General features: G+C 51.6%; 1 protein-coding gene across 17 annotated transcripts; it reads left to right on the top strand.

The window, feature by feature from the left end:
• CCDC114 (coiled-coil domain containing 114) lies at window positions 56–24,649 on the top strand. 17 transcript variants are annotated; one of them, XM_005664658.3, is made up of 16 exons: window positions 56–173; window positions 1,049–1,105; window positions 1,409–1,520; window positions 2,652–2,751; window positions 2,916–3,105; window positions 12,035–12,157; window positions 12,500–12,613; window positions 15,706–15,773; window positions 19,412–19,599; window positions 19,768–19,902; window positions 20,586–20,668; window positions 20,778–20,946; window positions 22,813–22,976; window positions 23,063–23,166; window positions 23,443–23,521; window positions 23,591–24,649. In XM_005664658.3, exons 3-16 carry the CDS (start codon window positions 1,451–1,453, stop codon window positions 24,137–24,139), a joined length of 2,136 nt encoding a protein of 711 aa, XP_005664715.1. In that variant the 5' UTR covers window positions 56–173; window positions 1,049–1,105; window positions 1,409–1,450; the 3' UTR covers window positions 24,140–24,649. The 17 variants fall into 17 exon arrangements, with proteins under 17 accessions (XP_005664715.1, XP_020950314.1, XP_020950319.1 ...); XM_021094660.1 differs by lacking the exon at window positions 56–173 and adding an exon at window positions 582–600; XM_003355992.3 differs by lacking the exon at window positions 56–173 and adding an exon at window positions 851–930.

Here is a 24,649-nt window from a genome sequence, read left to right as displayed (position 1 = left end):
GGCGTGACCACAGGGCGGGGCCGGAAAGCGGGACAACACAGAGCGCCCTAGACCCCGCCCACTTCCGCCTCTCAGTGCGCGGACCTCTTAAGTGGTTGAGGGGTTTTGGCTGCCTTTCCCGAGGCCGTTGGCCGCGCATGCGTAGTGCGCCGCTTCGAGGACCTGAGGCAGTGGTGAGCGCTCCTTCCCCTAGCAACTCCCAGCATCGGCACCGCCACCTTGCTAATGAATCCTCAAAATAACGTGATCTTAATCATCTGAAGACGCGCATCTCTCGCGCCCCATCCCGAAACACCTTGGCCCAGCTCCAAAACCTTCCAGACGTTTCCCTCCCAGCCCCGCCTCCACAGACTCCTTTGGCTCAGATATCCCCTCCCGGAAACACACATCGCGCCCCTGACGACCCCAACAGACCATCAGGACCTCCCCCAAGCTTTCCAAGCCTGAGTGCCTCCTAGTTAGCCCTGTCTACCACAAGCTCTGGAATCCGCGTACTTCCTGCGCCCTCCCACCAGGCCCCTCACGTGTTCTTCCAACCACGCCCCTCACCAGCCCCCGAAGCCCCACCCTTCACAAGGCCCGCAGCCACGCCCTTTACAGGTATCCTTGCACCCCTCCCTCAGGGCCCCGAAGCTCCGCCCTGCACCGGTATCTGCGTCCCTGCCTTCACAAGGTCCCCCAGCCACAACCCTCTTGGGCCCCTCCAGCCCTGCCCTTCCTTCGCAAGCCCTGAAGCCCACACCCTCAGGCCGGCCTCGCCTCAGAGGCCCTTCCAGCCCCGCCCATCGTAGGCCTCTACGGCTCCGCCCCTCGCAAGGCCTCCAGCCCCGCCCCTCGTAAGGCCTAGAGCCCCGCCCCCTCAGCCCTCCAGTCCCGCCGCTTGCTGGGCTCCCCTAGCACATCTGTTCACAGCACCCGAGCTCCCCGCAGGTCTCCTCGCGGCCTCCTAGCCCCTCCTCCCCAGCCGCCCCTCCCACGGCTTTCTTCTGTGGCCTTGGTCCCTCCCCGGCTGCTGTCCCCAGGCCTCATTGGTCTCTTATCTCCCCAGTAACCAGACCACAACACTGAGCTTGGAGTACCCAGGACAGGTCCAGCACTCCGGCAGGTAGGGACCGGCCTCGCTCCCCTCAGCCGACGGGGGTGGGGTGGTTCTCCTTCCTCTGTGAGCCGCCTCCCCAAACCGCCCCCATCAGAGATACCGAGAGCCTAGAGGACCTGTCCCCCGCGCCAGAATCAGAGCCGCGACGCAAGACAGAGAGTGTGAGAGGTGGGAGGTCGGGAGGGGCATGGCAAGAGGCCTGAGAGATGCCCCCTCCAACCCGCTGGAGGGATTGCGACCCAAAGAGAGGCCAGAGCTGGTTCTGGGATCAGTTCCTAGCCTTTTGCCTTTCATCACCCACCCTCCTAGCCCTCTCCTGCTCGCCTCCTGAAGGGGTCCTCTTTGGCCAAGATGCCTTTGGGACTCTCTGCTGGGAGCACCCGCTCCGAAGATGGAAGCGAGGCCTTCTTGGAGGGAATGGGTAATTCGTACATTCTTGATTCATTCTTTCCCTCAGTTTGTCCTGTTTCAGGTCCTGTGCAGCTGGGGCCCCGTGGATGGGGAGGCTTTTCAGGACAGCCCTGTGGAGGCGGGGAGCAGATAGTAGCCCAAGCCTGGGGAGTGGGATGGCCAGGAAGACTTCCTGTAGGAGGAGACGTTTGAGTGGGGCCCAGAACTGCTCCCAGGAATTTCCACCAGGAGAAGGAAGGGAAGAGTGAGCAGAAAGAACAGCATGTGACCAAAGCAAGGTTCTTCCGCCTCCACACCGTTGACACCTGGGGTCAGAACGTTCTTTGCTATGGGTGGGGGCGTCCTGGGCATTGGAGGGTACTAGGTGCATCCCTGCGCCCCCGCCCCCCCCCCTGCTGCACACCAGAAGCACCCGCAATCCATGCCTGCACAGTCAAAAATGTCTCCAGACATGGCCAAATGTCCTTAGGGGGTAGAATTGCTCCTGGTTGAGAACGGCTGGGAGATGGGGAAATGGTGGAGAGCCTGGAGCGGTGGGTAGGATTGGGTTTGTGGGGCCTCGAACACCAGGCTGGGGAGCTGGGACTTTGTCCAGGGTGAGTCCTGGGTCTAGGGCTTCTGTGGCTGTGAGGAAAGGCCGGCAGGTTGAAGAGGAGGAGGGGGTAATGATGGTTCAGGGAGAGAGAATGAGGCCTGAACCTAGGGGATGGGCTGAGGATGAGGAGGCAGGAGGGTGGGAATTAGCACTGCTGGGTGGGTGTTGGGGCAGAAAGGAAGGGAGGGAAGGAGAGTGGTGCCTCTGGGGGCCTAGGCTCCTGTCCTCAGCTTTCCCAAGTGCCAGGTTGGTGCTTTGGTCCCTGAGGACTGTGAGGCCTCCAGGAGTGCCCTCTAGTGGGGAGACAGTTGTATGCAACCATCTGCGGCAGGAGTGGTTTTAGGGAAAAAATGGGGAAGTCAGCTTGCAGTGCAGGGAGTATGAAGGGGTGAGGAAGCCTGGGGATACAGAAACTGAGATGCAGCCCTAGAATGGTGCTGGCAACTGAGCCTGCAGTTTCGTTGCAGAGCCAAAATTCCTAGGTCCTGGGGAGGAAGGGCCTGGGAGCTGGGTTCCTCCTGAGTCCCTGGCTTCGTCCTGCCTCAGTGGATTGGGAGCTGAGCAGACTGCAGCGGCAATGCAAAGTGATGGAGGGTGAAAGGCGAGCCTACAGCAAGGAAGTCCACCAGCGCATCAACAAGCAACTGTGAGCCAGGCGCCTGGGTCCCTAGAGCTGGGGATGGGCTGTTAATGAGGCTGGGGGCTGGGTTCCCGGGGCTGTGGCCAAAGGGCAGGCCCAGAATGTCAGGACGTTAGTGATGCTGAGCTCTGCCCCTTTCCTGCCTTCCCTCCACTTCCCTGTCTGGGCAGCGGGGAAATCCAGCGCCTGGAGGGGGTGCGGGACAAGTTGCAGGTGCAGATCAGCATTGCCCAGAGCCAGGTCAAGCGGCTGCGGGACAGCGAGAGGCTGGAGAACATGGGTCACCTGCTCAAGTGCCGGGTCCAAGTGCAGGCTGAGGTCAAGGAGCTGCAAGAGCAGACCAGAGCCCTGGACAGGGAGGTGGGTTCTGAGACCAGACTCTGTGGCTCCTACTTGGGGGCCAGGGTCATAACCTCTTTGAGCCTTTGCTTTCTCATCTGAAAAATGGGCTTATTGAAAGCACCCACCTGGGGGCATTGTGGTCAAGCTGTGGTAGGATTATGAGTATTGAATGCTTATTACCGTCCCACACATTCAAAAAAGCGGTCAAGGAGTTCCCGTCGTGCCTCAGCGGTTAACGAACCTGACTAGCATCCATGAGGATGCTGGTTTGATCTCAGGCCTCACTCAGTGGGTTAAGGATCCAGCGTTTGCCGTTGCTGTAGATCGCAGATGCAGCTTGAATCCCCGTGTTGCTGCAGCTGTGGTGTGGGCCGGTGGCTACGGCTCCGATTGGACCCCTAGCCTGGAAACCTCCATATGCTGCCAAGAAGCCAAAAGACAAAAACAAAAAGGCCGTAAGGGGGAAAGAGTCACCTTCTGGAGTGAGCGAGCCCTGCATTAGAATCCTGGTCTTGCCACATCAGAGCTGTGTGGCCATGAGCAAGTCTTCACCGCTCTCGGCCCTATTTTCTTCACCTGCCAAAAGAGGATGTGGCTAATGCAGCTGAATCGCCACAGGTTTTCCATCCCATTTGCTTCAAGACCTTGTTATTTGACCTTGGAAACAATGTGACTTTTCTACGCCCCTGTTCTTGTCAATGTTTGGGGCTGCGCCTCACTGTCTCATGGTTCACATGCAGACGCCTGTGGATGGAAACACACACACACATATTCTGAAATGAAAGTTTCCCCAAAGAATACTTTTTTCTATGCGGGATCCGTTCTGTTTTCTTTTTTTTTTCTTTTTTCTTTTTTTTGATTTGGACAATTAAAAGAGAGATTTTATTGTTCTTATCCTTATTTCCTTCTATTTTCTTTTTTTTTTATAATTTTTTTTATTTTCCCACTGTACAGCAAGGGGGTCAGGTTATCCTTACATGTATACATTACAATTACATTTTTCCCCCACCCTTTCTTCTGTTGCAACATGAGTATCTAGACAAAGTTCTCAATGCTATTCAGCAGGATCTCCTTGTAAATCTATTCTAAGTTGTGTCTGATAAACCCAAGCTCCCGATCCCTCCCACTCCCTCCCCCTCCCATCAGGCGCCACAATTCTCTTCTCCAAGTCCATGATTTTCTTTTCTGAGGAGATGTTCATTTGTGCTGGATATTAGATTCCAGTTATAAGTGATATCATATGGTATTTGTCTTTGTCTTTCTGGCTCATTTCACTCAGTATGAGATTCTCTAGTTCCATCCATGTTGCTGCAAATGGCATTATGTCATTCTTTTTTATGGCTGAGTAGTATTCCATTGTGTATATATACCACATCTTCCGAATCCAATCATCTGTCGATGGACATTTGGGTTGTTTCCATGTCCTGGCTATTGTGAATAGTGCTGCAATGAACATGCGGGTGCACGTGCCTCTTTTAAGTAGAGTTTTGTCTGGATAGATGCCCAAAAGTGGGATTGCGGAGTCATATGGAAGTTCTATGTATAGATTTCTAAGGTATCTCCAAACTGTTCTCCATAGTGGCTGTACCAGTTTACATTCCCACCAACAGTGCAGGAGGGTTCCCTTTTCTCCACAGCCCCTCCAGCACTTGTTATTTGTGGATTTATTAATGATGGCTATTCTGACTGGTGTGAGGTGATATCTCATGGTAGTTTTGATTTGCATTTCTCTTATAATCAGCGATGTTGAGCATTTTTTCATGTGTTTGTTGGCCATCTGTATATCTTCTTTGGAGAAATGTCTATTCAGGTCTTTTGCCCATTTTTCCATTGATTGATTGGTTTTTTTGCTGTTGGGTTGTATAAGTTGTTTATATATTCTAGAGATTAAGCCCTTGTCAGTTGCATCATTTGAAACTGTTTTCTCCCATTCTGTAAGTTGTCTTTTTGTTTTCTTTTTGGTTTCCTTTGCTGTGCAAAAGCTTTTCAGTTTGATGAGGTTCCATGGGTTTATTTTTGCTCTAATTTCTATTGCTTTGGGAGACTGACCTGAGAAAATATTCATGATGTTGATGTCAGAGAGTGTTTTGCCTATGTTTTCTTCTAGGAGTTTGATGGTGTCCTGTCATCTATTTAAGTCTTTCAGCCATTTTGAGTTTATTTTTGTGCATGGTGTGAGGGTGTGTTCTAGTTTCATTGCTTTGCATGCAGCTGTCCAGGTTTCCCAGCAATGCTTGCTGAATAGACTTTCTTTTTCCCATTTTATGTTCTTGCCTCCCTTGTCAAAGATTAATTGACCATAGGTGTCAGGGTTTATTTCCGGATTCTCTATTCTGTTCCATTTGATACCCGTACCACACTGTTTTGATGACTGTGGCTTTGTAGTATTTCTTTTTTTTTTTTTTTTTTTTTTTTTGGTCTTTTTGCTATTTCTTTGGGCTGCTCCCACGGCATATGGAGGTTCCCAGGTTAGGGGTCGAATCGGAGCTGTAGCCACCTGCCTACACCAGAGCCACAGCAACGCGGGATCTGAGCCGCGTCTGCAACCTACACCACAGCTCACGGCAATGCCGGATGGTTAACCCACTGAGCAAGGGCAGGGATCGAACCCGCAACCTCATGGTTCCTAGTCGGATTCGCTAACCACTGCGCCACGATGGGAACTCCCTGGCTTTGTAGTATTTCTTGAAGTCTGGGAGAGTTATGCCTCCTGCTTGGTTTTTGTTTCTCAGGATTGCTTTGGCGACTCTGGGTCTTTTCTTGTTCCATATAAATGTTTGGATTGTTTGTTCTAGTTCTGTGAAAAATGTCATGGGTAATTTGATAGGGATTGTATTGAATCTGTAGATTGCTTTGGGTAGTATGGCCATTTTTACAATATTGATTTTCCCAATCCAGGAACATGGAATATCTTTCCATTTCTTTACATCTTCTTTGATTTCTTTGATTAAAGTTTTATAGTTCTCGGCATATAGGTCCTTTACCTCCTTGGTCAGGTGTATTCCGAGGTATTTGATTTTGTGAGGTGCAATTTTAAAAGGTATCGTATTTTTGTATTCCTTTTCTAATATTTCATTGCTGGTATACAGAAATGCAACTGACTTCTGAATGTTAATCTTATATCCTGCTACTTTGCTGAACCATTCTGTTTTCTTTTTTTTTTTTTTTTTTTTTTTTTTGTCTTTTTGTCTTTTGTCTTTTGTTGTTGTTGTTGTTGTTGTTGCTATTTCTTGGGCCGCTCCCACGGCATATGGAGGTTCCCAGGCTAGGAGTTGAATTGGAGCTGTAGCCACTGGCCTACACCAGAGCCACAGCAACGCGGGATCCACCACAGCTCACGGCAACGCCGGATCGCCAACCCACTGAGCAAGGGCAGGGACCAAACCCGCAACCTCATGGTTCCTAGTCGGATTCGTTAACCACTGCGCCACGACGGGAACTCCTGAACCATTCTGTTTTCTATTCTACTCTTTTTTGTTTTGTTTTGTTTTTGTTTTTTTTAGAACCTGAACAATGGCATATACAAGTTCCCAGGCTTGGAGTCCAATCGGAGCTGCAGCTGCTGACCTACACCACAGCCACAGCCACAGCAGATCCTTAACCCACTGAGTGAGGCCAGGGATTGAACCAGCATCCTCATGGATACTAGTCAGGTTCTTTACTGCTGAGCTGCAATGGGAACTCCTTCTATTCTACTCTTCATTTTTAAAAGTTGCCTAGACCAGATTTCTTGTGCACTACTGGATCACAAATGGGTGTTTGCAAGTTAGTTATCCTGGTGGTCTGTATTAGTTTGCTATTGTGCATAACAAATTATCACAAACTCCATGGCTTAAAATAATACAAATGAATTATCCTGCAGTGCTGGAGGACAGAAGTCCAAAATGGGTTTCATTGGGCTAAAATTAAGGTGTCAGCAGGCCTTGTTCCCAGGGGGCTTTGGAGGAGAGTCCATTTCCTGGCCTTTTCCAGCTTCTAGAAGCCACCTGCATTCCTTGGTTTATGGCTCCTTTCTTGATCTTCTTAGCCAGCAATAGCCAGATGAATCTTTCTCATGCTGCATCACTTGAATGCCACTGTCCTCTCTTCTTCTCTGATTCTGACTGACCTGCCTCCCTCTTTCACGTATAAGGACTTTTGTTATCACATAGGGCTCACCCAGACGATCCAGGATAATCTCCCCATCTCAAGATCCTTTATCACCTCAGCGGAGTCCTTTTTTGCCACTTCAAGTGACATAGTCACAAGATCCAGTGTTCTGGTTGTGAACATCTCAACAGGAGGCTGGGGGCATTTTTCTGTCTGTTACAGGTTCTATAGTGTTAGTACATGTGGCTTTCAAGCAGCCCATTTGTTTTGCTCTCCGAATCATACTGAGCTGCCTTTTGGAAGCTGAATTCTCTCTGATTCAAACATGTCCAAATGGTGGCTATTTTATGGTAGTACTGTGGCTTAGTGGGTGTTGGCTGCTGGAGGTGGTTTTCTTTGGTCTCTCATGGGAACTCACTAGAGATAGGTCCAAGTGGGATGATTTTTATCATTGTGTCCCCATGGATTCCTTTGCCCTAAAAAGTTTGATTATGGGGAATTGTAGGTCAAGTGCAGTCCTCAGAATGGAGCTCTGAAAACTCTCAATGAGGTCGAGAAAGGATGTAGTTGTCTAGTGATATTCATTCATTCGACAGATATTTGCTGAGTGCCTTCTAAGTGCCAGATACAGTTCTAGGTGCTGAGGACACAGTAGTGAGCAGAACAGACAAGGGTCTGCTCTCATGTAATTTACATTCTACTGGGGAGATGGACAATCAGCCAAATAAAAGCTGAAGAAAGAACTTGTTCAAGGGGTTCCCGTTGTGGCTCAGTGGGTTAAGAATCCAACTAGTATGCAAGTGGATTTGAGTTTGATTCCCTGGCCTCAATCAGTGGGTTAAGGAACTGGTGTCACAGCTGTGGTGTAGGTTGCAGATACCACTCTGGACCTGTGTTTCCATTGCTTTGACTGTGGCATAGGCTGGCAGCTGCAGTTCTGATTTGACTCCTAGCCTGGGAACCTCCATATGCTGCAGGTGCAGCCATAAAAAGGAAAAAATAATAATTTTGTTCAAAAGAAATCCCCTAGACCCTTGCACAGAGAGACAAAAAGATGGGAAATATGGATGGGTGGTTAAGAAAATTGCAGATCTAGTGAGAAGGTTTAATGGGTGTCTAATAAAAAAAAGTTTCAGAAGAACAGAAAAGGAACGGGACAGAGATAACATGTGGCAGGATAACATGTGAACTTTCCAGAACTAATTAAATAATTAATCCACAGATTTAAGATGCCTTAGAGTCCAAAACAGGATAAATAAAAAAACCACACTTATACAGGACATATGGACGTTTCCAAATACAAAAGCAGTCAGAAAATGTTTAAAACACATTACTTTCAAAGGAGTCACAGTTAGACTGAGAGCTGATTTCTCAAAAGAAACACTGGAAATCAGAAGACTGTGAGTGACATTATAACGTCAACTTACACATCTGTCACCTTAGAATTCTATACCTAGCGAAAATATCCGAGAATGAGAAGGCAGAATACACATTTTCTCGCAGAGCAAAATGTAGAGTTAGCCTAGCAATATATGTTGAAGGACAACTTTGAAAACTTCTCGTCTGTTACTTACTGATGCTTTTGTAAGGCTGCGTCTTGTGTGACTTGCCACGTGAATCAGCAGCACCCAAGAGTAGTTTCTAAATGCTTACTCTTATTGTCTGAATCACATCAGAGATGGAAAACAAAGAGCCCTTGGACTTGTACCAGTTCACAGCAAGCATCTACAAAGGTGAAAGAGGGAGGCAAGTCAGTCAGAATCAGAGAAGAAGAGAGGACAGTGGCATTGGAGTGATGCAGCATGAGAAAGAATCATCTGGTCATTGCTGGCCAAGAAGACCCATAAACCAAGGAATGCAGGCAGTTTCTAGAAGCTGGAAAAGGCCAGGTGTAGGCTGGCAGCCACAGCTCCAATTCAGACCCTAGCCTGGGAACTTCCATATGCCACAGGTGTGGGCCCTAAAAAGACAAAAAAAAAAAAAAAAAAAGAGAGAGAGAGAGAGGAGTTCCTGTCGTGGCCCAGTGGTTAACGAATCCGACTAGGAACCATAAGGTTGTGGGTTCGATCCCTGCCCTTGCTCAGTGGGTTAACATCTGGCATTGCCGTGAGCTGTGGTGTAGGTTGCAGACGCGGCTCGGATCCCACATTGCTGTGGCCCTGGTGTATGCCAGTGGCTACAGCTCTGATTAGATCCCTAGCCTGGGAACCTCCATGTGCTGAGGGAGCAGCTCGAGAAATGGCAAAAAGACCAAATAAATAAATTAATTAATTAAATAAAATTAAATTAAAAAAAAAAGAGAGAGAGAGAGAGAAAGAGAGAGACTTTGCAGGTGTGAGTGCAGATTTTGAGATGGGTAGGCTCTCCTGGATGACCTGAACGGGCTCAGTGTACTCACAAGGATACTTACAGGAGAGAGGCGGGAAGGTCACAGTCAGGGAAGATGATGTGATTATGCAGAGTGCGGGTAAAACAGCAGCACAGAGGCTGGGGTGGCCGCAAGCCAAGGAATTCAACCTCTAGAAACTGGGAAAGACAAGGAATGAATTCTCCCTGGAGCGTCTAGGAGAAATGCCGCCTGGCTGACCCCTTGATTTTAACCCTGGGAGAAGGATTTCCGACTTCGGACCTCCAGAACTGTAAGATAATACATTTGCTTTGTTTGAAGGCAGTACATTTGTTGTATTTTGCTGCGGCAGCAGTGGGAGCTGACACAAGCAGGAGGGTGGTCCCTCTATGGAGGGGAAGATGGTCCGTGATGAGAAGGGGACATCTGTAACACTGTCAGGATTCGAGTTCTTGACCTGGGTGGTGGTTCAAGGATGGTCCCTTGTGGGAGTTCCCTGGTGGCTCAGCAGGTTAAGGACCTGGCTTTGTTCCTGCTGCAGCATGGGTTTGACCCCTGGCCTGGGAATTCTGCCAACAACCATGTGATGAGTCTCCAGGGAGATCTCAGCCCCCCAGCTGACACCTTGATGGCAACTTTATGAACCATGAGCAGAAGATCCAGCTGAGTTATGCCACCTTCCTGATCCACAGAGACTTCAAGACAATCAATGAGTGTTGTTTTAAGCCGCTAAATTGGTGTCATTGGCCCTCCATGTCTCTGGGCTCTGTATCTATGGATTTAACCAACCAAGGATCAAAAAAAATTTTTTAATTCTTATGTTTATGGCCACACCCACCATAGAAATGGAAGTTCCCAGGCTAGGGATGGAATCTGAGCCACAGCTCTCACCCACACGGCAGCTGCAGCAATGCAGGATCCTTTAACCTACTGCACCGGGCTGGGATCTAACACACACCTCCACATCGACCCAACCCACTGCAGTCAGATGAAAAAAAATTTTTTACTATACTTGATTTACAATGTTGGGTCGATTTCTGCTGTACAGCAAAGTGACCCGGCCATACACACACACACACACACACACACACACACACACACACACACACACACACACATTCTTTTTTCTCACATGATCCTCCATCATGTTCCATGATGTGATTAGATATAGTTTCCTGTGCTATACAGCAGGATGCAATCAGATTCTTAACCCACTATGCCACAGCAGGAACTCATCAAAAAATAGTTTTAAATTCCAGAAAGTTCCAAAAAGCAAAATTTGAATTTGTGCGGCCAGCAACTACTTGCATAGCACATACACTGTTTTTATTTAGAGATGATGGAAAGTTTCCAGAAGGTTGTGCACGGGTTTTGTGCACATACTAGGGCATTTTATAGAAGGGACTTGGGCATCTTTGGATTTTGGTATCGGAGGGGAGTCCTGGAACCAATCCCCTGTAGTTACTGAAGGATGACTCATTTTTCTGCAGAAATGGAAAACTAATATAATGGGTCAATTTCAAGCTACCAATAACTTAGCTCACGCAATTCCTGAAAATGTAACCACCACCTCTCAAGGGTTGTCCGAGGAGGTGCTGTATTGCACTAACATCTCTGTTGTAGTAGTTTGGACCAAACAACCCATAAGTGTTTGCATCCTAACAACCCAGAAACCACAGCACCTAGGGATCCAAGCCACATCTGTGACCTACACCACAGCTCAGGACAATGCTGGATCCTTAACCCACTGAGCAAGGCCAGGGATTGAACCTGAGTCCTCATGGATCCTAGTCAGGTTCCTTAACCACCAGCCGCGATGGAAACTCTGTACTTTTTTTTTTAATTGAAAATTTTACTGGGATAATTGTAGAGTCACATCCAGTTGGAAGACGTAATACAGAGAGACTCCTTGTACACTTTACCCAGTTGTACAGTTCCTTGTACGATTTCCCCCAATGGTACCATTTGGGGGTATTTGATTTTCACTGCAGCCACTGCTAAAAAGTTTCAGGAAGCTGTGACATCCTGAAAAAGGAATGTAGCACCATCTCATGTCACACCTGGGAATTACCTTGAGCTCCAAGTTCATGTGGTGTCTGATCAATGTTAACAGGTCTCCCTCGAATTTTAAAATTTCCTCTTATCATTATTATCACCATTTTTGTCTGTGCCTACAGCATGTGCAAGTTCCGGGGCCCAGGGGTCGAACCTGTGCCACAGCAGCGATCTGAGCCCACCAGGGCAGGATCCAGGCTGGCTCAGCTTGGGTCACAAGCCCATATCGAAAGGATTTGTCTAAACCTGGGGCATATGGTTGGCAGGGCAGCTCCTTTTGGTTAGAAGCCAGGTCCATGTGGAAGATTGGACCCCAGAAGAGGGTCCGAGAAGGTGGCCAGGGGGCCACAAAGACCAAAGACATCAGCCAGTCCTTCACCCTCCCACTCATCTCCCTCGCTCCCTCAGCCTCTCCCACTTGCAGCCAACAAACAGGCACCATCCCCTTTCCTCCAGATCCAGGAGTGGGAGACCCGGATCTTTGCCCACAGTCAGGACGTCAAGGCTCCAGGATGTGTCCTGAGTCAGAAGGTCAAAGTCCGGCAAAGGATCAAAATTCTAGAAGACCAGTTGGACAGGGTGAGGGGCAGCCGCTTGGCTGTGTCTAAGCTGGAACTCTGGGGCTTGGGGGAAATCTGGGGTTTGGGGGTCAAGTTTTGGAAACAGTGGACCAGATTCCTGGATGTGGGCCAGCCTGAAACACTGGCTCCCTGATGGGGGTCAGAAGACAAGATCCTGGGAGGAGGGAGGGTCCCCAGGGAACAGAGACTGATGCCGGGGTCCTTGGGGAAGGAGATGATGCTCTCAGGGTCCCCACCTCAGGGATGGGCCCCGTAGCTGACAAGTGCCCCCTCCTGGGCTGCATGTGGAGGAGGGAGGCGGGCCTCAGACAGGCTCTTGGCGTTCTCCCACATCCCTCAGGTCACCTGTCGCTTTGACATCCAGCTGGTCCGAAATGCGACCTTGCGGGAGGAGCTGGATCTCCTGCGGATTGAGAGGAACCGCTATCTGAATGTGGACCACAAGCTGCAGAAGGTCAGTGGCCCCGGAGCCCAGGACGCTTTGGTCCAGCGGGGGTGGAGGAGAGGAGACAAGAGGCCCCCCTGCCTCCTCTGACACCCGGGCCTCAAGTGCAGAATCGCCCAGATCCATTGGTTTACTTTGGTCCAGAGGGAGACCCAGAAAATGTTCCAGGGCGCCTCCCCACAAAGCAGCCTCATTTAGATGTGCAGAAAGCAGAGTTGTCACTTTGAGTGTTATCACCCAGGGCAACCAAGGAGCCCGCAGAACCATTTCCATTCCATGGGCTCTCAATCACCTTTAAAGTCCTTAGAGAACCGTCCCTTCCTTCCCTGCCACCTCCCTCCTTCCTCTTCCACCCCCCCCACCCCACCCCCCGGCTCTCTTTAAGTTTGACTTTGAAATCATTTCAAATTTGCAGAAAAGGTGCAAGAATAGTACAAAGAACGGTATACCCTTCATCAGGATTGATAATTTGCCAGATTCACTCTGTCTCTGTCTCTATGTGTAATTCTTTCTACTGAAAATAATGTATCATGCTGGCTGAACCATTCGAGAGCCATGACGTAGACATCACGCTCTTAAGAATTTCAATGTCTATTTCCTAAGCCCGAGACCATTTTCTTACATAAACACAGTGCCCGCACCCACGTCTGGGACTGGAACCCCACGCAGCCCGTATTTAAATATCACCATCGTCCCAGTGACGTCTTTGAGCGCTGACTTAATTACCCTGCTCCAGGCTCCAGGCCAGGATCTCACATTGCTTTTGTTTGTCTTGGCGCTGTTCCGCTGGCGTGGGCCATCTGTCTTCATCTCTGTGACTTTGACCGGCCACTTGTGCTGCAGGACATCTCTCCATGTGGGCTTCTCTGGTCTTTCTTTACGATGAGATCCAAGCCGTGCCCTTTTGGCAGAATATCCCAGAGGTGGTATCATGTCCTTTGAGGGCATTGCATCAGGAGGCACAGACTGTCAGTTTGTCCTGTAGCCAATGACGTTGACCTTGATGGCTTGGTTAGCCAGGTTTCTCCAATGTAGAGTTTTTCTTCTTTGTAATGGATAAGTCTAGGGAGATTCTGGGAAACTGTATAAAATATCCTGTCCCCTGACACATTTTCACTCAATTATTCCGGCATCTTTAATGATTCTTTTTTTTTTTTTTTTTGCTCTTTTTAGGGCCGCACCCTTGGCATATGGAAGTTACCAGGCTAGGGATCAAATTGAAGCCATAGCCACTGGCCTACACCACAGCCACAGCAACACAGGATCGGAGCCACGTCTGCGACCTACACCACAGCCCACGGCAACGCCGGATCCTTAACCCACTGAGCAAGGCCAGGGATCGAACCCATGTCCTCATGGATACTAGTTGGATTTGTTTCCACTGAGCCACAATGGGAACTCCTCTTTAATGTTTCTTGCCTGAATAATTATTACTGTAATGGCTGCCAAACAGTGATTTTTTTTTCTCTACCTCTGTCATTTCATCTTTATTTATAAGATGGTACTTGACTTAAGGAAGAGCTTCTCATTCTCCCGTCTATTTATGTGTTTGCAGCAAGCATTCATGTATTCTGACTTTATTCTAAGGGGTTATAATCCATGGCCGTCATCATTCCTTAAGGTGTTCAAATCGTCCCAGATTTGGCTCTGGGAGCCCCCTCAACTAGCTTCCGTGTCCTTTTGACAAGCCCATCCTCTTTTTTTGAGCACTTCCTTACTTTATTTTTGGCCACGCCCCTGGCTCTGGGAAGTTCCTGGGCCAGGGACCAAACTCAAGCCACAGCAGTGACAATGCCAAGTCCTTAAGCTCTGAGCCACCAGGGAACTCCCCCGCTACAGACATTTTAAAATCAGGAGTTCATGTTGGCACCTCTGAATTCCAATCCAGCATCACTGGCTCCTTCCTGAACTTTGCCCTTTGCCTTTCACTTCGCCACAGTGGGAATCCTGGTTCCCAGCAACGCTGACATGTGTACTCATTTGTTCAGTCCTATACAACGCACAGGAGGTTCACGGTTGCTGCAGCTGTATTAACCGCCCCCGAACCGGAGAGTTTAAGATTTGTTTGCATGGCGTTCCTATTGTGGCTCAGCGGGTTATGGACCTGACTAGTATCCATGAGGACGCGGGTTTGATCCCTGGCCTCGCTCAGTGGGTGAAGGATCTGGCGTTGCCGTTAGCTGTGGTGTAGGTGGCAGACATGGCTCAGATCCCACATGGCTGTGACTGTGGCGTAGGCTGGCAGCTGCAGCTCCGATTAGACCCCTAGCCTGGGAACCTCCATATGCCTCGGGTGTGGCCCTAGAAAGACAAAAAAAAAAAAAAAAAGAATAGGGGAGGGAATAGTTCTCTCCCATATCCTTGTTGATTTCATTTTCTTTATGAATATGTAAACCAGTAACAGGGTTCCCAAATTAAAACTATTCCAAAACATGTCCTAGAGAAATATATTTCCTCGCCATCTCTTTCACTTCATTCTCATTCAGCCCGCGGAGTTCCTGGTTATCCATCCCAGGTTTCTTGTTGCAAAAGCATATGTGTGTGTGTGTGTGTGTGTGTGTGCATATTTTTACACACATGTGTATCTGTATATTATGTGCATATTATACACATATAATATATACACATATAATATACACACATAATATAGGTATGTGTATGTACGTATAGCTGCATATACATTAATACACATATACACATTATATACCTGTAAAAAAATATATATATCATTTCCTCCCTTCCTGCTCCTGAAAGAACTCTTTTACCCATTACTCTTCAAAGACACTTCAGTAGAACCAGAAAACAAAGCAGTGTGGTCACCGTTTATGAAATTCACCCACATTTCTGATGCCTGCCACAAATCAGCTTGGTGCTCTCAGGAATATTCGGGGTTGGGCTTTCACTGCATTCCTGCTCATCAGTCTGGCTCTCCGTTCACTGGGTACCTCTTGAAAATCCCTTTCAAGGGTTGCTGCTTGTTAGGAAGGAACACATTTCAAAGGCACGGAGCCCCTCTCCTTCTTGGGGAACCTCAGGGCCTAAAGGAAAGCCCTCCGGCGACCACGGTGTCAGAAGGGGTATCTGTTTTGTTCTCCTGGCAGGAGATCCAGCACCTGCGGCATGCGGTCAGCGCCCTCATGGTCTCCTCCACCTCTGCCTACACCGTCAGGTAGGGTCCGGGAGGCAGCCCAGGTCACGCAGTAAAGGCCTTTCCTTAAGGAAGGAGGGCTGTGAACTCAAGAAATAGATCCTCAGGAGTTCCCATCTTGGCTCAGTGGTTAACGAATCTGACTAGGAACCATGAGGTTGCAGGTTCGATCCCTGGCCTCACTCAGTGGGTTAAGGATCTGGTGTTGCCATGTGCTGTGGTGTAGGTTGCAGACACGGCTCGGATCCTGCATTGCTGTGGTTCTGGTGTAGGCCGGTGGCTACAGCTCGGATTAGACCCCTAGCCTGGGAACCTCCGTATGCCGCAGGAAGCGGCCCTAGAAAAGGCAAAAAGACAAAAAAAGAAAGAAAAGGAGGGCTGTGAACTCAAGAAATAGATCCTCAAAACCTACCTTTTTTTTTTTTTTTTTTTCCATAAGGGGCCCCCTTCTCTCCCCCCTCCACTGATCTTCCAGCTCCTCAGGCAAGGTCCCTCTCCTTGGGTGTATGAATTAACCTCTTTGGCCGTAGTCTGTTAAGGACAAGGAGCGCAGAGGGATAGAGACGCGAGGGCGCGGAGCCGGGGGCCAGGAACGCAGGAAGCTTCCTCTGGGCTCTCACGGGCTCCCTGCTCCCCCTACCCCAGCTCTGCTTCATTCCCACCTTCAGCCTCGTTCTTTCGCTCCAAGGGGTTTCTTACCCTCTGCTGGGTATCTTGTTTCTACCATGTGACTTCTGCTAACTCAGGGTTGGTGACTCCTTGTGACATCAGTTATAGCTCAGATCCACCGTGTGGCTTCTATGGTCTGTCCTTCTTTCCTTCCTGTCTTTTATTTTCCCTTCTTTTCTTTCTTTCTTCCTTTCTTTTATTTTCTCTTTTATTCACTTTCTCTTTTTTCTTTCACTTTTATTTCTTTCACTTTCTGTATTTTTCTCTTTTATTCACGTTCTTTTTTCTTTCGTTTTCTTGTTTTAGTTTTAATGAATTTTTTCTTTCATTTTCTTTCTTTATTCCTTTCATTTTCTTTTTTTCTTTCACTTTTATTTCTTTCATTTTCTCTTTCATTCACATTCTCTTTTTTCTTTCATCTCTTTTATTCACATTCACTTTTTCATTTTTCTTTCATTTTCTCTCTTCCTTCCTTTCATTTTCTGCTTTTTTCTTTCATTTTTCTTTCCTTCATTTTCTTTCCTCCATTTTTTCTTTCTTTCATTTTCTCTTTCATTCACTTTCTCTTTTTCCTTTCATTTTCTCTTTTATTCACATTCACTTTCTCCTTTTTCTTTCATTTTCTCTTCCTTTTTCCTTTCATTTTCTCTTTTATTCACATTCACTTTCTCCTTTTTCTTTCATTTTCTCTCTTTAATTTTCTTTTTTCTTTCATTTCTTTTTTCATTTTTTCTTCTTTCTTACATTTTCTCTTTTATTGTCTCCCTTTTTTCCTTCCCTCCTTCCTTCCCTCCCCCACTCCCTTCCTTCCTTTGAGTTAAAATGCACATGGGGAAGTTCCCGTTGTGGCTCAGCAGGTTAAGAATCTGACTAGTATCCATGAGGATGCAGCTTCCATCCCTGGCCTTGCTCAGTGGGTTAAGGATCTGGCACGCCTGTGAGCTTCAGTGTAAGTCAAAGATGCAGCTCGGATCTGGTGTTGCTGTGGCTGTGGTGTAGGCCAGCAGCTATAGCTCTGATTTGACCCCTAGCCTGGGAACTTCCATATGCTGAGGATGCAGCCATTTAAAAAAAAGCAAAAAAAAAAAAAAATTAATTAATTAATTAAAATGCACATAGAATTCACCATTTTAAAGTGTGTTTAGTACATGCATAATGCTGTGCTATCATCACATCTATTTTCATCACCCCAGAAGGAAACCTGTACGCACTAAGCTGTCATTCTCTCTTCCCCACTTCCCCAACCCCAGGCAACCACTAGTTTCCTTCCTGTTTACCTACAAATCTTTTTTTTTTTTTTTTTTTTTTTTTTTGCATTTTAGGGCCGCACCTGCAGCACATGGAGGCGCCCAGACTAGAGGTCGAATCAGAGCTGCAGCTGCTGGCCTACAGCACAGCCACAGCCATACCAGATCTGAGCCTCGTTTGTGACCTACACCACAGCTCATGGCAACGCTGGATTCTTTAACCCACTGAGCAAGGCCAGGGATCAAACCCACATCCTCATGGATACTAGTTGGGTTTGTTTCCACTGAGCCACAAGGGGAACTCCTCCAGTGCTTCCTTGCTGGATGACCTGGGCAAGTCACCTCAGGTTCCTCCACTGTAACATGGCAAAAATCATAGTACCTATCTCCTGGGCAGCTGTGGGGACTCACAGTATGCTCTTCTAGAGCACCCCCAGCAGGGCCTGCCTCCCAGGAAGTTGGGCTCTCTCTTCCCTGTCCTGCCCCTTGTTGGCCTGGAGCCCAAGCACAAAAAAAAAAAAAAAAAGTGGGGTGTTCCGTCATGGCACAGCACAAGTGAATCCAGCTAGCATCCAAGAGGATGTGGGTTCAATCCCTGGCCTCCTCAGTGGGTCAGGGATCTGGCGTTGCTGTGAGCTGTGATGTAGGTCACAGACATGGCTCAGATCCAGCGTTGCTGTGGCTGTGGTGCAGGCTGGCAGCTACAGCTCTGATTTGACCCCTAGCCTGTGCACCTCCATATGCTGCAGGTGCAGCCCTAAAATGGCAAAAAAAAAAAAAAAAAAAAAAAAAAAAAAGAGAGTCCCAATCCCTGGGAGGCTGCCACCAGAAGCTAGAGAGGTCACTGGGGGCTGGGGCTGGTGGGTGCCAGGGGAGGCTCCCACCAAGGGGGATGGGCCCGAGTAAGCCTCAAAGGAATTTCAGTAGAGCAGGAAGCTAGTGTTCTGAGCAGAGGCAACCAAGGTTGGCATATGTGTGGAGGTGGGAATTAGAATGTCCACGGGCAGGGACCTGAGGAGACTGGTCTGCTGTTCTCCCAACTTAATGACCCTCCGACCTTTGATCCTGTGACCTGTGAAGTAGGCTTGGGGCACCCTGAGTTTACTTGGCTGCATTACATTTAAAAGCTTAAAAGGTCCATCTTTAGCCAGGTAGGCCAGGGAAGTCTTAGAAGGGGGGGTTCTCGGGTGTCCCCAATATCCTAATGGGGTGTGATGCTCAAGTGCTGGTGATGTCACCTACCTGTCCCAGGTGAGGCCCTGAATGGTCCAAGTCCCTTGTCTTTCCAACCACACTACCCCCAAACTCCAGCACAGTTCCCTAATCACCTTTTGCAGCTTGAGTATAATCTCTTAACTGTGCCATCATCACCATCCCACCTCCTGTTCCACCGTCGCACTGGAGCAGTGTCCCCTCTATGGGCGGGTGGGAACATTAGTCCTGTACACGGCTTAGCATCCCCCCCTCCCTGACTCTGCCCCACAACCCCATTCTGACCCACCTCGGAACCTAGACAATTTTATGCCTTTTGTGACCTCAAGGTGACTGCAACCCGATTCTGTCCTATCCCTGTGACCCCAGACTGACCCTGCCCCATCCTCCCTCCAACCTCAGGCTAACGTCACCTATTCCTGGGACCTCAGGCTGATCCTGCCGCATCCACCCTCCAAACCCCGCCCCAGGGTGACCCCAAATCGAACCTCCAGTCTCCCCAACACCGGTCTAACCCCCTATCCCTCCCAGGGAGGAGGCGAAGAATAAGATAAGCATGCTGCGGGAGAGGGCAGAGAAGGAGGTGGCCCAGAATGAAACGGAGGTGCAGATCTTGCAGCGGCAGGTAGCGCACTTGGAGCAGCTTCACCGCTTCCTCAAGCTCAAGAACGACGATCGGCAGCCGGATCCCGCCATCCTGGCGAAGCGTGAGCAACGAGGTGAGGCCTGGGCGTGTCACCCATTGGCTGGGCCGCGGGCGGGGCGGGGCCAGCCAGGGGGCGGGGCTGGAGGGGCGGGGTCTGTGTGGCTCAGGTGCCTCTCCCTCCCCACTGGGGTCCCTCGGCCCTGGTGGCCGCCAGCCACACCACTGTGCCCTCTTCCCGCAGCCCGGGAGGTGGCCGAAGGCCTCCGCAAGACCTCCCAGGAGAAGCTGGTGCTGCGCTACGAGGACGCCCTGAATAAACTGTACCAGCTGACCGGGGAGAGTGACCCCGACCTGATGGTGGAGAAATACCTGGAGTGTGCGGACCTGGGAGGGGGCGGGGGTGGGGGCGAGGGCAGGGAGGCCCAGGCGCGTGCCCCCAGCCTCCCGAAGTCCAATGCAGACTGGGCGCTGTCACAGTCACCCAGGGCCTCCGCTTCACCCTTGACTCAGGGCACCGGGAGTCGAGATGGGCCCTGCGCGCCTCTCACTTTCCGCCCTGCCTCTGCCCCGCCCTTCTCTCGCACCCCGCACCCCGCCCCGGCCTTCTGACCCCTTCCTTCTGCACCTTGTCTCCACGTCTGCATCTCTCTGTCCTCACTCGAGTGTGTCTCTGGCGTTTTCTTTCTGTCGAATTTCCCTGGCGTGTCTGCCTTGCCACCTCCCGCCTGCGTCTCCCCTTCCCTGTTCCTCCCTCCTCTGCCTCCCTGCTTGCCCGGGCCCGCCTGCCGGTCACTTTGCAAATCTTCCGCGTCGTCTGTTCTCTCTACCATGTCCTCTCCCTCACTTCTCTCTTCTCTGTGTCTCTCCCGGTATTTCTGTGACTTTCTATCGCTCTTGCTCTCGCTCTGTGTCTTTCTCTGGCTCTCTTTCCATCTCTGGCTCTCTTTGTGTCTTTGTCTTTCTCCATATCTCTTTCTCTATCCTTCCTGAGCCTGTCTCCGTGTGTCGCTCTGTCTGCGTGTCCCTGTCTCTTTGGCCCCTGCCTTTCCCGCCCGGCAGTGGAGGAGCGGAACTTCGCGGAGTTCAACTTCATCAATGAGCAGAACTCGGAGCTGGAGCACCTGCAGGAGGAGATCAAAGAGGTGAGCGGGACCGCACCCTCCCCAGCTCCACGCAGATTGCCCCCTCCACGTCTCCTCCTTCACGCCCCCTCCGGAGCTGGGCCCAGTGTGGCGCCCCGATCGATGGCAGATGCAGGAGGCCTTGGTGAGCCGGCGCCGCAGCGAGGAGGACCGGCGCGCTCAGCAGGAGCAGCAGCGGACTGAGTTGCAGCAGCGCGTGGACGAAGTGCACACGGAGGCCGAGAACCTGGAGGCCCGCTTCCAGGACTTTCGCGGGCAGCTGGAGGCGCTCAAGACCGGTGAGCAGCCGCTCGGCTTCCTCTTCTGGAAGGATGCGATGAGCAGTCGCAGAGCCAGCCCAAGGCGGGCCATGTGGAGGCATTATACGGACCGCCTTGTGCACTGCCTTGTCGGTTTTTCCCCTATCCATCCATCACCCATCCTCCTCATGCAGAGTGCTCGAGAGTCAGGCTGCCCTGGCTTTGAATCCCAGCTCCACTATTGTGAACCTTGGCGTGTGGTTTCCTCCGTGGAAGCCCTTCCGGAAGTGGGCTGGCAGAGTGCACTTCGTAGGGTTGTCATGAGAATTAATGGGATGATGGGTGGAGAGAGACAGAGGTGGGGGTGGTAACAGGGAGCGAGCAGGCAGCCACCTCGTGCTGCACAGTCAGAACCAGCAGGCCTTCTTTCCCTTTGTCTCAGGCACTGTGATGCCAAGCGCTGTGCTAGGTGATGAGGGCCCGGCAGGGAGGGGGTGGGAGGAGACAGATATGGGCACTGGGTACTTGTAACCCAGGGGCTGGGGTGGAGGACACCCTGGGCCCTTCAGAAGCAAGAGGGTGCCTTAACGCGGGATGCAGGACCATAATTTGGGGGGCCCAGTGCAGACTGAATTTGTGGGGCCCCTCGTTTAAAAACCGGCAAGGACTTCAAGTGGCAGTAACAGAGCATCAGACCAAATGTGGGGCCCTGCTGAGCACCGGGCCCTGTGCCCGTGCATCTGGCTCTGCTGGAGTCGCAGGAAAAGGAGGGTCTCCTGGGAGCAGCGATGCTTCAGGTGGATTTCGAAGAATAAGTATTTAACTGAAAAACGGGACGGGGAAGGCTCCCAGCAGGTGGGGCCAAGGCTTGGAAGTGCATTTGAGGACCGTAGGCTTTCTGTGTGGAGGGGGATGTCAGGGTGCGGGGTGGGAGTTCAAGAGATGCCAGGCGGGGGCACTGGAGCTTTTTCCTGGGGGTGCTGGGGAGCCATGGTTGGTCTGTGAGCAGGAGAGAGTGGGGTGGGGGGGAGGGGGCTGAGGATGGAGAGGAGGGGACAGAGCACAGAAGGTCTTGGCTGATAAACCCTGGGGTGGGTGAGGCACACAGGGTCTGGCATGGTGAGGGTGACGTGCGGACCTGGGAGAAGAAGCCCCTGTGGCCCTGAGCTCGGTGAGCTCGGTGTGAGCACTGCTGTGGGATGTTTTGGGAGGGACCATGGGAGGAAACTGCATGTGAGCCCAGAGCTCAGGTGGAGGAGGCAGGGGTGTGTGATGAGGCTGTGGTGGATGCAGGTCTTTGGCCATGACCCTGATGTGTGGAAGTTCCAGGGCCAGGGATCAAATCCTCATCACAGCGGAGACTGGAGCCACAGCAGGGACAATGCCAATCCTTAACCCGCTGTGCCACCTGGGAACTCCCGTTGGCTGCAGGGTTTCGTCAGAGTCATGGGCGCCTTCTTATTTCAGTCACAAAAACCAGTTCACTAGGTGCAAGGGAGCCACGCACGGGCCGTTGTGACAGCGGGTCAGGAACGCAGCCTCGGCGCCCTTGGGGCGCCTATGCGTGTTTCTGTGGGGGAGACACCCTGGGCTGCGGACTCGCGGGGTTGGTTAGAAGTTGGGTGCTTCTAACTGCGCCGGGTGAAGACATCTTTCCGTGTGGCGGTGCCCTTCTCACGTTTCCCTCTGACCTCCCTCCCTTCTGGCCTCCTGTGGTCCCGAGCCCCGGGCAGGGCCCCAGCGATGCCCTCTCACCGCCGGACATCTGATCGCTGGCATGTCCCTTTCCATCTTTGAGCTTCGCCTGCGGTCCCCGCGGCCCAGGCAGCAGGGACTTGAGGGGGAAGAGAGGGAGGGCCTCCAGGGGACACCGGATCGGTGACCGCCTGTCCCCTCTGACCCCAGCCATCCAGCGCCTCTTCACCAGGGCCCAGTGTGACAGCACACTCATCAATGACCTCCTTGGGGTCAAGACCCAGATGAGAGACCGGGACATAGGCCTCTTCCTGGGCCTCATCGAGAAGCGGCTGGTGGAGCTCTTGATGGTGCATGCCTTCCTGGAAACCCAGGTCCGGGTGCAGAGGGCGTGGAGGGGGGCAGGGAGCCGAGGCTCGGAGGTGGGTGTGCGGGGACCACTGGCTTCTCCTTCCTCCAGAGCTACCCCTTCACCAGCTTGCCTAGCGCTGCCCTCATGGTGCTGGGCCAGAGCCCCGAGGAGCTTCTCAAGAAGGTGGTCCTGCCTCTGCCCCCTGACAATCTGTGAGTCAGAGGGCAGGAGAGTGGGGGTGGGGATGGAGATCCCACGGGGACGGGGGGACACATGGGGGGTTCTCTCAGAGACTGGAGAGTGGGGGTGGCTGGGGCGGGGGGAGAAGATGGACTGGGTGCTCTTCGGGAAGCAGAAGGAGAAAGGGGGCAGGGCGCTCGGGGCTGCCCAGGGCCCAGTTGGGGGGGGTCTCTGGGCCGAGCTATGAGGAGCCATCGGCCTTCAGAGGATGGAGAATACAGTCGGGGCCTGCCTTCCCCCCACTTTAGGGAAGAGCCCCCGGGCTTTGAGGCCAGAGACGACTATCCGCTGAGCAAGGAGGAGCTACTGAGCCAAGTGGTGAAGTCGGTGAGAAGGGGCGGCGCGGGGTGGGGGGAGCTCGGCGGCCTCGGGGGCCCTGACCGGCCTCCCCCACAGCTGAAGGTCCAGGAGCAGGCGCGGGAGCAGCACCTCAAGGAGTTGGCCGAGGCCGTTAAGAAGGTGGACAGCACCCCAAGCATCACCTTCTCCCAGAAGGCCAGCTCCAGCACCCGCCTGCTGCCCAAGAGCCCCAGCGCCATCCCGGGGTCCATCATGAGCCACAGGACTAGCGGCATCCTGGTGGCCGGCGGAGGCCGCGCCCCCAGCTCCAATGTCGGCCACGTCACCTTCGGGGAGCCCAGCTCCAGTGCGGGCCGCATGACCTATGGCTCCACCAGTGCCACCGGGGCACTGGCGTCCAGCCGGAGCTCGACTGGGGGGCGTGTGACCTTCAGATCCCCCAGCTCAAGTAGCTACCTGGGGTCCACTGGCTACTTGGAGTCCAGCAGGGGCCACGAGAGCTTTGGCGGCCTGGAGAGCAGAGGCCCTGGGTCCGAATCAAGCGGAGGCCTCGGGTTCAGCAGAGGCCAGGTCTCAAGCACTGGCCCAGCCTCTAGCACCGGCCAGGGCTCCACCACCAGCAAAGACTCCCGGAGCAATTACTAGGGGCACCCAGCCCTCACCCTACCCCTGGTGACTTACAGGGCCTTCTCTGTGTCTCTGCCTCCCAGTTTCCCCCAGGACTCTCCATCCTGCTCACCCAGTCCTGGGGACCCCGCTCCTGCCCATCTCCGTCTCCCCTTCACCGTGTCTCTGGATCTGTTTCCATCAGCTCTCCTTCCTCTGTCTCCTGTTTCCAGCACTCCTTTCCCACCCTGTTTGCTCGGTTTCCCATGCAGGTCCTTCTGTCTTGCCTCCATGTCTGTCTCGCCCTCTGCTCTGACCTGTCTGATTACCGCCCAGCCTCCTGTTTGGCCTCCCCCGCTTTGAATTCCCTCTTCTCACCTCGGTCTCCCAGGCTCTCCTCACCTCTCGGGGCCCTCTCTCTGAAGTTCCTCATTCCTTGTCCTCCTCAAGAGTCCCCACTACTGACCAGTGCGGGAAGAATGGGGGCAAAGGTGTCAGGGTCAGCAGGAGCTGGGACCAGAGGAAATAAAGGTCAGAGACTGACACTGA

The sequence above is a fragment of the Sus scrofa genome, chromosome 6 (assembly GCF_000003025.6).
Source record: "Sus scrofa isolate TJ Tabasco breed Duroc chromosome 6, Sscrofa11.1, whole genome shotgun sequence".
Lineage (NCBI taxonomy): Eukaryota > Metazoa > Chordata > Mammalia > Artiodactyla > Suidae > Sus > Sus scrofa.
The sequence above is the reverse complement of the archived record's forward strand: the minus strand, read 5'-3'. Positions and strand labels throughout refer to the sequence as shown.

Excerpts from the sequence above, each read along its gene's own strand:
- CCDC114 (XM_005664658.3), top strand. The coding sequence starts at position 1,451 with ATGCCTTTGGGACTCTCTGCTGGGAGCACCCGCTCCGAAGATGGAAGC. Across the intron at positions 15,774-19,411 it reads ACCTCTGCCTACACCGTCAG|GGAGGAGGCGAAGAATAAGA; the intron begins GTAGGGTCCGGG and ends TATCCCTCCCAG. Across the intron at positions 20,947-22,812 it reads GCTGGAGGCGCTCAAGACCG|CCATCCAGCGCCTCTTCACC; the intron begins GTGAGCAGCCGC and ends CTCTGACCCCAG.